Source organism: Micromys minutus (assembly GCF_963924665.1).
Source record: "Micromys minutus genome assembly, chromosome: 13".
Classification (NCBI taxonomy): domain Eukaryota; kingdom Metazoa; phylum Chordata; class Mammalia; order Rodentia; family Muridae; genus Micromys; species Micromys minutus.
The window spans coordinates 19,389,230-19,404,339 of record NC_137982.1 but is presented as its reverse complement, the minus strand read 5'-3'; the positions used below and the strand labels follow the sequence as shown (position 1 = coordinate 19,404,339).

Below are 15,110 nucleotides of genomic sequence, written 5' to 3'. Positions count from 1 at the left end.
CCCTACAGATGCTTCACAATTAAAAACACAGACATTAATAGGTATATATTAACAGAAAAGGAAGCTACTTAAAAATTTTTTTAGTTTCCCAAAGTGAGGGCTGTTTATAAAGCCCTTCCTGTCCCTGTAAATGGTCCTGTTGCTTTTCTGTTTTCTAGTCCTAGGATATCCTTTTGTTTTTGCTGTAACATGGACCAAGAATGTGTGGGAGCCGGTATGATTTAATGAAATAATATACAAATGTCAAGAATACTTTCATGTCTTGTGTACAGACCATAATAAATTACTTGGATGGAATGTTTTGCTTTTCTTTACAGGCAACAATGCCACAGTTTTTAGTGAGTTTCACTGATAAGAAGTAATCAGGGAATATGTTAAAAGCAACTCACTTTAACTCAGGATTAAATGGCTAAGAATTTCATTCACATCCAAAAGACAGAAACCTGAAGAATACATGGTTGTCCAGAAGACTACGAGGGACTAGAGTTGTCCTGGGATTTTTATGGGCAGAAGGGAGCAAAACAAATTCAGTCGGGATGAAAATGAGTGAAGTAGTTCTCAGAATTAAAGGTGAACTGAAAGAAATTGGCAGCTGTCTAGACTTGCCAGCCAGGGAGGCCATGGTGTCAGATACACGTGACAGTTCCAGAGACAAGGCAGCACTCCCCAAACAGCTCTCTGGAAGGGCTTGCCAGGAAGCCAGATGCCACTTCTGGAAGACTGTCTTCCGTGGTTGGGCATCTGGGTTTAGTATTTTCCGTTTAAAGAGGAGAAAGGTGGCAGCAAGCGGCAGCCCTGTCACTGTCCCTTCCAAAAAGTGCTATTCGTAAGTGTGAGAAAGCGCAGAAGCATCAGTGGGTTTTGACACGTGTGTTTTCAAAGACACCGTTGAGGGATGCAGCGTTTTCCTGATTTTGAGATAGAAGCGGCATATTAAGAGAAAGGAGGGAGGCCTAGTAGGAAGATTATCATGGTCCTGCAGAGGCTTCTGTACCATCCAAGGCTTCTAATTACTTAAGATGCACTGGGGGTGGGGAAGCTTTATTTTTGTGACTGGAATGATGCGTAGCGTGCCGTCCTCAGACTGTTTCTCCGGCACACTCTGATATGTCGCCTTCTTCCCAGGAAACATAGTTGAATATTGGTGTTGGCAGGACGGCGCAGCGTGCTCCGGTAGCCTGGAAATCGGGCGATTTGAGGTCTGGTTGATTTTCCTCCTCCACTTCGAAGTTTGCTGTCTCTGAACCCCAGAGCAGACAAGCCCATCTCCTTATCCACAAAAGGGGAAATGACCAGATGTCCTCACTGATTCATGCCTTTGCTTTTATTTTAATTTGTTTTATCTCCTCAAGATCCCCCCCCCTCTCTCTTTCCCTCCCTTCCTCTTCCCCCCTTCTCCTTCTATCCTTCTTTCCCTCTCATCTTTCTTCACCTGATATTTGAAGACAGTATGAGATATTTCAGAACTGAAACAAATGTTAGATGGAGACGTTGGTTGTTCTGACAGGAGCTGGGATTGATAAAAAGTTCTCTCATGAGTGAGAGACATTGGGAACACTGAGCTCTAAGAAGGATGTCTCGGGCAAGTCCCTTCACTCAGGACTTAGGGAATTTTGTGGAAGAAGTAATAGAAAGAATGTAAGAGCCAGAGGAAGTCACCAAGAAGGACTAACAGAAGGAGAAAGCATGATCAGCATATACTGCCTAAAAAACTATTTTCAACTAAAAATGTTCTCATTTAGTGAGGAGTTAAAGAAAGATGTAAAATACCCATTTTCTAAAATCTATTAGTAATTCCAGATAATAATAATAATAATAATAATAATAATAATAATAATAATAATAATAAAACAATCCACAAGTAATGGTGACCTCATGAAAGAAGTGTTAGAACTGCTCCATCCCTTGAGGGGCCAGTGTCCCAACACTGCTGCAGCCTGTTAGCCCTGCTCATGTTATATCCTTGCTTTCAGTGTGTAGCTGAAGTGTTAATACTGTCTCTCCTGCAGTTAGAAGAGGGCTGCCCTTCATTATGACAGGGATAGTAAGACACCTGACAAGGACAACTTACTTTAAAGTGGGCCATTCCTTGGCCGTAGTCTGAACTATGTCAGGTTTCTAACATTCCAAGCCCAAGAAGCTGATCTCACCTAGGTCCACTTACTGACTCAGAGATGACTGTCATCTTCAGTTAAGTCAGGCAACTTCTTAGATTTCACGGAATTGTTGAGTATCTGCCATACTTGGAACACCACCATAACAGTCTCTGCTAACAGTGCTATCAAGAACTCACTGACCTACATTCCTTCCTCCTGTGGCCAGCCCATTAGTGGCTGAAGGGGCCAAATCAACTTATGTTTTCAATTTTTATTCTCATCAATAATTTCAAGAGCCTAAGCTACAGAATATCCTCCTCCTCCTTGATCAATGCTCTGTTTATTTATTGAGCATTTTTTGTAACTGCTATGTGAAGCTAAGAACAGGAGTTGCTCATAGCTAAAAATCTACCCATTGATCTACTATGGTGAGAACTTCTTGTTTTATTATTTATTCATTTTAAGCCGTTGTGCACATTGTCTGTTGAGCATTTCCTGGGTCTCTTTTGAGAAATTAATAGGCTTAAACACAAAATATAATTTGCTCTGCTTCTGCCACATGTTCTTTCTCTAAATATGCTTAACATCCTCCAGGTGTTTTCATGGCACTGCATCCTCTGGTGTCCAACACTAGAGGTTCCTAGGGCGCTGTTCTGAACTCATTGCTCAGGATTATTTGTGGTCCATTGCCTTCATATTGGGTTCTACTCTACTACATTCTGCTAGTAGAATATAGACAGTGACCACATCACACTATGTGCTGAATTCAGGCCCTTCTGTGCTTATGAGTTGCCTCTCGACTAATTCAGAGCCTGGGAACCCTCCAGAGACCATTTTTCTACCTTGTCACACACTTGGAGCGCAAGTGCTATGTGCTGTGCTCCCTCAGTGCGCTTGTGGCTCACCTTCATTCTCTTCACTGTACCCTGTGTTAGATGCCTAACTTCTCTTAGCCTTCTGTACTGTTCTACTTCATTGTTTAGCTCTTCCCATGCAATCCGTATGTCTTACCTTCATACTGAGGGCCCTTCCATAATTGTCCAAAAATTCAATCTCCTTTATAATGCTAGGGCTTTTTTTGAAAGCTTATATTGACTACGACATCCTGATTTTATATTCTTTTCCTGTATTTATGATTTATAACTTTATTTATTCTGGATGGCATTTTGCTTCACACTGTAGTTCTCCATACCCTGCTTACATAGGATAAATACGTTCATAGTTTGCCATTTGTGCTCACAGGTTTAATACTGGAGGAATCAAATAACATCTAATTAGAAATGTTTAATTTTTTGCATATGTACTGAACATATACAGAATACCCTTCTTGTCATTATTTATTAAATCATAGTAAATAGTAATAATTTTCATATTGCATTATGAGTAATCCAAAGATGACTTAAACTCATATATAGAAGTGTACCATAAGTTATGAACCACTACTATTCCACTTTATACAATAAACTTGACAATCCTTAGCTTTTACATATTGCCTATCAAATGGGTAAACTTAAAACTAGCCTGTATTGTGTACCCTGTAGGCTCTCTTTGGGGTCTCTAAGCTAACTTATTTCTTGGTGTTCCATGTCTTAAACCTTGAATTCAGTGGCCAAACACTTTTTCTTCTGTAACAAATTAGGTATTAGGTACATGAGTGTTGTTTAATTGTTGTGACTACTTAATTCTTTCCAATGTAGATAGAATACATTTCCAGGAAATATATAAATAACAGGTATGTATTTCAATAAAATCTTACTGTTGAAAACAGGAAGCAGGCTGGATTTATCTAAGCATGAGAATCTGTTAATCCACAATTTCCTGTAGGCTGTAGAATCTAACAGATACTCATTTAAAGTTTTATAAAGGAGTAGGAGATATGGTTTTGCAATTAATGAACAATCAAGTAATAATTATTTAACATATTTTAAACATGAATAAAAAGAACATTAAAGGCATTGCTTTTCTTCTCAGTGCTCTTTGCTTCTGAAGGCTGAGATTGGGACTGTAACTTTTCTTCTAGTCCAAGTTCCAAATTCCTAGTTATTTCCATTAGGACAAAGCCAAGAATCTTGGTGAAGAAAAAAATTTCTACGTCTCAGAGGCAAATATGTGAAAAGGGAAAACCTTGATCAACAACAGAAGAGAAGATTATGGGAAAGTAACCATTGTAAACATGCTGTTTTCTCCTCTTTATTCAGATATAACTCTAAAGATCAATAGTTATCACTTCACTCCTGCCTCGAATGTTTATCTCCAAAGCCTTCTCCTAGAATAAAAGTATAACACAGGGAAGTTCATTGAATATTGGTCCACAGTTCACAATCTTATAAATTCTGTGCCAAGATGTCTCCTAAGTAGATGACATTTTATAATGGGGGAGGTGGAAACCATTGCTTCACCTCACAATTTGAGTAATTAACTTTAATTACCAGGTCAGCTTTTCCAACAGGAGTCCAATGGAGGAGCTTCAGGCCCATTGGAAGTACATGAGCTCTTCCAAGTGGTGCAAACATTTCACACACACAGGCAAAGAAATCATAACACTTCCAGCTTATTCCAAACAACTTGCTACCTTTGTCCCCAAAGAAAAGAATGAGGGGGGGGGGAAGAGGAAAGGAGTGGAGGAAGAAAGGGGGAGATGGAAAGGGAGGGAACAGCAATTTGTACACGTTTGTCATTTTCCAGTAGGAAAAATATCTATTGCCTGCAAATCTTTGGATATCAGGTGTTGTGGTTGGGTGGAGGATCAAAGTGTACAGAAATAGAGCACAGTGCCAGAAGACAGCATAGAAAAACATGTCCTGGTCCAAAGCACAGCAGATCTCAGCAGTCCAAGGCCTGGGTGGGCAGAAGTGAGCCACACCAGTGATGCTCCTGAGGACCAGGTTTCCTGGGTTTTGAAGTTCGTGATTAATTATATCTAACCCCCACTGCATATCAGAAATGCCCACGATGCCACTCTAAGATGGTGGATGCTTGGTATCCTCGCCATGGTTTCAGCACACATCCCTCCTCATGCTAGGTCATCATCATTTGAGTTGCCGCAGACATGCTTTTGCAGAATATTTCATTTAATATCCACAAAGACCACAGAGGCTTTAAATATCATCCCACTCTCATAAAGTAGCCACAGCTCAACAGTCTCTCCTTTTAACACGGCAGTCAACTGGCACGTTCCCATGAGATCTGCCTGTTCACTCAGAGCTTTTTTTTTCACCTTGGAATTCCATGAACAGCTGGACAAGTTTCTGAGAGTTGGTGCAAAAGGGAAGGTTTTTAATCTCTTTTATAATGTATAATTTTATAATGCTTATTTGCACCTAAAAGTCACCAGCAAATATACTTTAAGGATAATTTCAGACATGTTTCAATTTCTTCCTTCCTTCCTTCCTTTCTTTCTTTCTTCCTTCCTTCCTTCCTTCTTTCTTTTTTCTTTCTTTGGCCTGAAATTGAATCTAGAGCCTTATTTTAAGCCTCTGATTCTGCAAGTTATTGTTAAAGGCTCCCCATTTCTAAGAGATTTTTCTTTTCCCTGAATAATATATTCATAAGTGAGAATTAAGTGTTATTTTGTGCTCCCCCCACCTCCAAAAAAAATCTGAGATTGTTTTTGCTTTTCTAAGTGTAAGCCACAAAGTAAATCTGGCTATTTTAATTTTTCCTGACTCTAAAGCCCATTTTCTTTGTTCCCTTAAGATTTGGTTCCATTTATTCCAGTACTGAACTCTAACTACAACTATTAAGATGGCTTCATGAGTTTCTTTCTTCTTATCTATGCCAGCTGAGACTCAGTTGTTAGAAGACTCTTCTACACAAAGACTGTCATGTGACTGTGTGTTGCATACACATTAGTGACTGTACTTCTTACCTCCTTTAATTGACCCATGTTCCCCAACTACTACTCACTAGTAAGTAGGCCATTTCTTTCTTCCCTTTCCCCCACTAGCTTTATCTTTAGTCATTTGGACATATTTTACAGAGAGCATCTGGGTCTTAGATGGTGATTTGGAAGGTGTCACAGAACCTTCCTGGTTCACACTCTATAAAGTTAATTCATGGAAGTGGCTATTAGTAAATGTTTTGACTGATAGTATTTTTCCAGATGACTATTTATCCTGAGTTTTCCCTCTCCAGTGCTGATGATAGGAATTGACCCCAATTTTAGGATCTTTAGATGACACATCCACATAATTTTTCTTCTCTTATCTCTGTATCCTAGAAGCGTGCAGTTCTCCATAGGGAGGAGCCTGAAACTGCAAGACTGTATAACTGTGAAAACTGTTTCTGATATTGTTTAGGAAGAGAGCAGAGAGGGGTTGGGGGGAATAGAATTTGATTCTGAGTTCAACTCAAAATGAGGACTTTGGACCCTGGCACTCTTCAGCCTAAACCGTTATAAATAAGAACATGCTTAGTATAATCACATCCCCGAACACGTTCTAGCTTTTATGGGAAGATTTCCCTCCATCCTCTGGTCCAGCTCCCCTGATGCAAGCTCTCCACCCAGTAGCTTCTCTGCTTTGAGGGCACAGTTTAAACCCCCAGTTCTGGAAACTGTAGTTTTTTTTTTCTTTGTTGACTGTAGAACTATAGAGTTCAAGTGAAATTTGGAAAATCATATTTTCTCCCCCTCACTAAACTTTGACACACACACACACACACACACACACACACACACACACACATTTTTGTAATAAACACTGCACACAAAGAACTACCAAATGTACCAAGAATAACAAACAATCTAATGATTCTTTCAAATATGGATATATTAAAATTCTAGTTGAATAATCTTTCTGTTTAGTCCTCTCAAGTCTTGACAACCTGCCACAACTGGTTGTATATCACAAACTTAGAAAAATACTAAACAAGATATAATTGTGTTCACACATTTATGCACAATTAAGCCTGGTTTATAAACTGGTGCTGGATGGGATATGTCCACACAACCCAAGAAAGTTGGTGGCTGATGAATAACACATTTTTATCATCTATAATGATAAATCTCAAAATGTGAATGCTTTGAAGTAACACACTAATCTTATTTAAAAGTCTGAATTTAAAATATCTACTCCAGCACTGTTGAACTAAACAAAAATTCAAACTAAGTTAGAAAGCCCACATAGATATCAGAAACATGCTTACATAGGAACTGCATGCCTGGCCATAGAGAATCTTAATCCTAACTGCATAGATTCTGTGTTTCTGAAGGATGTTAGCCAATTCTTAGCTTCTTTATTTTATTCATTTTTTTAAAAGAGAAATAACTGAGATTAAGTAATGGATGTTTTTCAGGAGCTCTAAGGTCGGGTATGTCTTAGTATTAAATAATATAATTTTTTATTTGTCTTTTGACTTTGTTCACTCAGAATTAGTAGGCACTATAGTTTTTAACTGAAACTTGAAAACCTCTTTCATTTTGGGTAAAAATCTTGAGAAGGGAATAATAACATATCAGGGATAGTTAGTCTTGTACTGGACATTCTATGTAACTGCATCATTTAATTCTCAGAACCACAGGGTACGGTATATTATTTAATCTAGCTGTAGATGTCTGAGGCCATAACTGACACGTATACAGACTTGGCTCTAAGCCTCCCTTTTCTATTCAGTTAAGAGCCAAGAGCTCTCATTGTATCCTGCATCCTAACACTAAAGGATGCTCAGAACTTTGAGAGAACAACAAACACGATGCACTAGGTTATTTTGTGTTCTCTAATGCTGTGACTACTTTGGCGAGCTACTACCTAACCGCCTTGGAGCACTATCATTAAAGTGGTAAGACAGGTCTGTTCAGTGAAGTCGTTGCATGGGTTGTAAATAGATGAAGAATAATTTGTTCAGGGCTGTGTGCTATAGGACCAGAAGTAATGTACTCATGTGTTTGCACGTGCTTAGAAACAGGTCTGAACGGATACTTCTGCCCAGCAAGCTGAGGATGACTTTTTAATGTATATTCAGCACTGCTCCTTGCTCAGGTATTTTGTGTGCAGTTGCATGTATTACATTCACAATTAAAAATAATTGGATGGATTAGTTGAATAGTTTTTGGAAATTATTCACCCTAAACAGTGCCTCAGGAGATTAAGCAACTTTAATCTCACACAGCTTTGGTTCACCGTTCGGTGAGCAGGACACTGATGCTCTGCATGTTGAGTGAGAGCTCGGACGTCAACGTGTGCATTGTTCTGTGCCATGTTAAAGAGGTCGACAGAAAGCAACGACTGTTCTTTTCAAATGCCACATGGCCAGAATGGGGTTTTCAAACCTGCTTCTACTGTTCTTCCACCAGCTTTGCCCATCTGTGCATGTGACGCTATCATTTCTCACCTTGCCTAAATAGAAACCCAAAGTGGCACCCCTGGTTTCTCCTTCCTTTCCACATCATACCACAAACAACAGCCCACCCAACCTGACCCACTTATGTGATTTCTTGACTCATTTCTCTCCAAAGTGGTGGTTCTCAGCCTTCCTGATGCCTTTTAATCTAGTACCTCATATTGTGGTGACTCCCAACCATACAATTATTTTCAGTGCTACTTCATAACAAATTTTGCTACAATTCATAACTACCGTCATGAATTATAATGTAAAATCTATGTTTTCCAGTGGTCTTAGTTAATTCCTGTGAAAATGTCATTTGACTCCCACAAGTGGTCGCAACCCATCAGTTGAGAACCACCCCTCGAACATGGTCTTCATGTTGCCTAATCTACTAGAGCTTCTAGCCAACAGCATGTTTGCTTTCATATTTGTAGTCTCTTCTCCATTCAGTAGTCAGAGCAATCGTATATAGCCTGAGTTTAGCTTCTTTAATTCTCCTCTTTGTATTTCCAATAGAAGCTAGGTCTTTCTCAACCCACAAGGTCCTATGTGATAAGACTTCAGTAGGACCCACATTCCTTATTCAATTGATCCTAGACTTTTCTGTCTGCTTTCTACTTTGCATGAGTATCAAGATAATTTGGCCCTCTGGATGTTTATTTTGCCATTTTTCTAGGATATTTCTCTCTAACTAACTACATGAATAATGCTTTATTATTCAGAGACTATAAGTCTGTTTGGTCATTGGAATTGGTATATGGTAGAGCTGTAGTAAATCATTTCATGCTTATACCATGATATTAGCTAGCAATGTCAACATGGTCCATAATGGGCCCTGGTACTTGTTCTAAAAGTCAGTCAGCAAACATTTTCATGTTTAAAAAAACAAGCAACAACCACCACAACAACAAAACAAAACCAACCCTCTTAGGTTTTTTTTTCTTTCTTTCTTTTTTCTATCCTGAAAATGTTTTCAGGTTGTGAAGGGAACTTGAGGTTAGCTCAAAGTGAAGATCTCTGATAGACACATTGGGAAACTTTTGTCTCAGAAATATAAATGCTCTTCATTTGGGTAATAACTATAATGCAACATAAGAAAAAACTTGGATAACTTACTTGGTTAGATGTCTGAAGAGGATTTTCATGGTGTCATGATTTGGTGGAGGGAGACTTTTTACCAGAGACTTCATAGTTTTGATTTTTTCATTGTTGTCTTGTGTTTCTTAAACAAAATTGAAAAGAAAGATTAGAAAAGGCTGAGATTTCGCAGGCAGAAGAGAAGGTTTCCAAGGAAAGTCTTGAACTTTAACCTAACATCTAACAGCACTAATCATTACTTCCCTTCTCTCTTGTGGAGTGCTTTTCCTGTTTTGACTCTAGTTGAGACTATGATCACATCAAAATCAGCAACAGTATGACTTTGGTGAGATTAGATATTAATTTGCCTTTTGACTATTTCCTTTTGTAAGGCATGGGGGGGTGAATAATGCTGTTGTTTTGATTCTCTGGCAAATATTTTTAAAGGAGCAAAAGTGTATTTTTACTATTTTCCATACTTTTAACCCTTATATATTTTGTTTTTGCCAATAAAATAAAGAGTATTCAGAATTTGTCAAAAGTCAGGAAGCACAATACCAGGTAACTGACAGGTTTCTAAATATGAATAGTCCATAGATTGCTTCCTTCATGCTCTTCTTGTGGTGCTTGGGCAATGACTTTAGCCCCTTGGTACAGCTGGAGGCTGTTCAGAGGGTCCTTCCACTGTAAGGGAGCAAGTATCTACTCCTGTCCAGCACTTCAGTTATACTGAATCCAGTGTCTCCCTTGCCAGTATGTTCCCCTTAACTTCCAACATTATCTCTTCAGAATTCTTTGCTTGACTCATGATATGTGGGAACGTGGAACATGAGACGAACACCACACAGTGTCCATTTTTCTCCTTCCTTAGTTTGATAACAACACTGTGAACACAAAAATAACATGTTTGGTTAAAGTGGTCCCCTTGCCACCTCCTCTGCAGCTAGGGTGGCATGTGACCAAGTCTGGCCAATGAGAGCCCAAGTTATGTGGGAACTCTGCAATGATTATGTGCTGGATTCATTTTGAGGCCTTTTAGCCTTTTCCCTTTCTACTTCTTAGAATATGGACGGAAGGCTGCACTATGAGAGAGCTTGAGGAATGAGGCTCTAAATGTGGACCATGTGTAAGAAGCAGTGGTTCTGTAGAGCAGTGAGACTTGAGTTTCTTTGACTTAGGAAAATAATCCCTTGTGTACTAAAGTCTTTGCAGATCACCGATACTAAGGCCAAACAGTTCCTATTAAGATGTTCTTCCAAAAACCTAATACATAATCTCCTGTTAATAGATACATGAATTTTGTATAGTAGCCTAGGAAAGAGATGATTTAGAAACTGGCAGTTTTCTTAATGCAATGTTACAAAACGAAATGTTTTATAGCGCATCGTAAGAGAATGTCCTGCTGAAGATAGTATTTGGCTAAAGTGGAGTGAAGGCAGTCTTCCTAGTAGTACTTGGCTTGGAAGTTCTCCCTTTCCCTCTTAAAGCCACAACGGTCTATAAATAATGCCTCCCACAGTCAAAGTTTTCAGAACTGCAATTCTTAGAAGAGTTCCAACAGAATACAGCTTGGACCACATTGCACATAAGGAAACAAAGGGGAAAAAAAGAGAAAAAAAGCAGTGCCCTTATCTCTTGCTGGAGTGACTGCTCTGTTATGTAGGGTTGTAGGAAACAGGTGTATCACAGAGCCCCCTATAGATATGAAATTACACACAATAAACTCAAAAATATGGCAGAGATGTTGGTCTTAGTAACTTAGACAAAGCTATCCAGGCCTCTGGATGCCTTGCAGTTAACCTTGCATAGTCACATGCAATGATGCATAAGGCATGCCCATCGCACAAATGCCTTTCAACTCCTTAATCCTCCTGAATTTTCCTCTGATGCAGATTGACTTCTATCCTGGCAAGTGATAGATTAAATGAAGGAGAAATGAATTAGTGAATGGAAGATGTGTGCATGGGTTAGGATGCATGGGTCTTACTTTGAATTCTGTAGTAGATTCTCGGTAGCTGTGCTGACTAGTTTTGTGTCAACTTGAGACAAGCTAGAGTCAGCAGAGAGGAGTGAGCCTCAATTGAGAAAACACCTCCATGGGCTTAGCTATAGGCAAGTCTGTTAAGAACTTTCTTAATTAATGATTGATGGAGGAGAGCCTAGCTCATTGGGGGTGGTACCATCTCTGGGCTGGTGGCCCTGAGTTCTATAAGAGAGCAGACTGAATAAAGCATGAAGACCAAGCTGGTTAGTAGAATCCTTCTAGTGCCTCTATCCTCCCCTGCCTCCAGCTTCCTGCCTGGTTTCAGTTCCTGCTCTGACGTTCTTGGATGATCAACTATGATGTGAAAGCATAGGCCAAACAGACAGTTTCTTCTCCAGTTTGCTTTCATCATTTTATTTTATTGCAGCAATTATAACTTAACCTTAACGAGCACATTAGCTATGTGGCCATGTTCACATTTTTTATTTGCTTCAGCTAGCATCTTAAAGGGTAGTTTTTCTGGAATAAGCTACGGTATTCAACATACTTTGCCCAAAGGCTAGTGAAACCGAGTATCCTATAAATGCTTCTGTTCCACCAAAACATTTTTGAGGCCCATTCTGGGTTCAATTCACCCACTTAGAGGTCATAGCAGCTATCTGTTTGCAGTAACCTTTAAAAATGTAGTTATTAGTTTTGAAATATGTATGTGTGGAAAGGAGAGAAAGAGAGGGAGAAAGTGAGAGAGAGAGAGAGAGAGAGAGAGACCTGCGAGTATTGGTACTTGCAGAGTCTATCAGAGGTATAAGGTTGCCTGGAGCAGGAGTTACAGTTTTGAGCTGACTGGTTTGTTGCTGGGAGGTGGACTAAGATCCTATGCAGTTCTATTACCTACTGAGTCATCTCTCCTCTCCTAGGTATTAATTCCTCATCTGAGTTGTGAACAGTTGTGAACATGCAACTGCCCACCTAGGTAGGTATTAGGTAACACTCTAAACACTTTGATGATGGCCTAAGAAACTGATCTGATTGGAGAGCAGTTATATTTAAGGAAGTTTATAAACTATAAAACTGCCTATAAGAAATGTTCTTTATTAAAAAGATTTTTAATCAGACTTCCTTTGTTTTGTTTTACACACACACACACACACACACACACACACACACATGCACAAACACTGGACACACACACACATACACACACTGGAGGAGTCACACAATTGGATATTTTCATAGATATTTGTGGTTAAGTTATGCTGGACTAAAGAAGACTGAGATATGAAGGAGGAGTAACTAATTCTCCTGACAACATACTCTGAACAAAATCTTTGGAAGAATTACAACAACTCAATGTTTTTCCACTTAAGTCAACACCATATAAGCTTTCATGGAATGTGAATAATGAAACATGTCTAAGTGAGGGAGTGTCTACAAAACAACTGGATACACTGAAATCTACAGGACCTCTTTTAAATCTGGTCTAGGGCGTGTCACATTAGGACCTGGGATTACCATCCATAACCTTGGAATGGTTCCTGTGCTTACTAAGAGAGCCAAAGACCTGAAAGTAGCCACGAGAAGACGGACAGTCAACTAACCTGAGCCCATGGGGCTCCTGGACACTGATCTCGACCCTCATCCGCATTTGAAGCAGATGTGCAGCTTGGTTTCACATGGGTCCCCTAACAATTTGAGCGCACGATGTCTCTGACTCTGTCTCCTGAAATTGTGGGCTGCCTGGTTCAGCCTCAGTGGGAGAGGATGTGCTTAGTCCTACTGGAAGTGGATTTCTCAGGGCAGGTGGGTTTTCTCTTCCCTGGGGAGAAGGGAGGGGCCCACGGGAGGAGGGATTTAAAGGTGAGACTGGGAGGAGAGAAGGGAAAGGGCCTGACATAGGGATGTAAAGTGAAAAACAGTTTTTTGGGGGAGGGAGACATTGTTGAGAGTATTCACTTGATTTGAAGTGTGCACAAATAGCAGGGTTTTCACCTATTTCTCTATTAGTCTGTAGTCTCTCTTCATTGTGAAGTGCTCAAAATTTGAGGAGACTGTGGTGTCACTCACTGGATTTTTCTTTTACTGTCAAGATCAGAGGAAGTGAAGGAACATTTCCTACACGGGGAGTTGAAGCCCATGTAGCTGAGCTGTATACTAAGAGAAAAAAACTCTTTTCTTAAATGACAGGCTATGTTTTTCTCCTTCATCTGCGCTGAGTTCTTTCAGTCTAGTTCCCCTGAGGTTTAGACCTACTCTGCGTTTTTAATCATCCTTGTTTAAGTCCCTCCTATTCGACCAGTGCTTCCAGTCTCTGAAGTGGGAACCTTCCACTGCCTTCAGGACTTCTCTGCACTAGCCTTTCCCATCCAACACAGATTCTAAACACTTTTCTGTCAACTCTTGACCCGCTGGCCCCTGTCTTCTTAAACCACAACAAACTAGAGTTGTAAACCAGCTTCTTCAAATACAATTCTATGCTACTCGGAGAAGCAATATCTCTTTTACGATGTGAAATAGACTTTAATGTTATGATAAAAATGTGGCTTTATATTCACCCTATTAGTGGTTCTTAGGGCACATTTTTTTCTCCAAAATGTGGTTTATCTTGCATTTATCTGCAAGAACTGTCACTATTAAAACACATTTACAATCAAATTCTTTATAGAAAAGAGATAAGATAAAGTTATACGATGATGGGGAGAGTTTGGCCCGGTGAGGAATCATGGGCTGGATGACCTCCAGTCATTCTCATCGACTTATCAACTGTGGTTTTATTTTTCTTAACGTATTTATAAGTGCACATTATGTCCCATTTCAAAATACAGTCTCTTAGGTTGCATAGGTCTGTGGATAGAAAAGTCTTGATTCTTTCAGTGCACAATGCACAGAAGTCCTTTTTATCAGACGGTCGGTCTATAATTCTTAAAGGATAGCTGGATCGCTGTGTGTTAAATATATCGCTGTACACAGCTGTTCTTCTGAAGTGCTCTGGAATGTTGACATATCTTGTATGAAAGCAAGGTAGCCACTGTACATCACGCTGCCCTTAGAATACGGTGATTTTCTAGTTTCAGTCCAGTTATACTTTCTTTTGTGTGGTGGCCATTTTAGAATGTGGTAAGAGGCAGTCCTTGTTTATAATAATAGGTATTATTGGGTAACATCCCTTCTGTATCAGGGTACCCTATTTGTGAATGCTAGGTATCCTATTGTAAATAATACAGATCATTTACAGTCCATTTTTTCAACTACAAAGGTAAGTTGAGGATGGGAAATTACCCAAGCTATAACAATTGTTTGTTTGATATTTAAAATATCAAACATTTTTTATATTGACATACATTTACTTTAGAAAGAGGCACTTTAGGAGGAGTTTCAAAGCTCACATACTTCAAACTCATGCTTTAAATAAGAGAAGTGGTTTGTCCCTGAGGACAATGACAGGAATGCTTACAATTTTTCCTTTGCTTTAAGGAGATAGGTAAATTGCTTAAACTGGAAGCTTCTTAGCATTTTCTTTAAAACACAGCAAAAGTGTATAGATCCGGGGACTTCTATTGAACCAAGTGTTTTACACACTTGCAAATATTAAGTGCTCAGTTAGTTATCTTCATATGGACAAATGTATTTTA

The 15,110-nt window shown here is 39.3% G+C and overlaps 1 protein-coding gene across 1 annotated transcript in view; it reads right to left on the bottom strand.

Annotated features, from left to right (window-relative positions):
• The window catches only part of ARHGAP15 (Rho GTPase activating protein 15), a gene marked incomplete at its 3' end in the record, with an annotated part of 579,351 nt that overhangs the window by 45,640 nt on the left and 518,601 nt on the right, over positions 1 to 15,110 (bottom strand). The window contains exon 12 of the mRNA XM_080928022.1: positions 9,537 to 9,642. Coding sequence (XP_080784148.1) covers positions 9,537 to 9,642 — 106 coding nt within the window. The remainder of the gene's footprint in view (positions 1 to 9,536; positions 9,643 to 15,110) is intronic.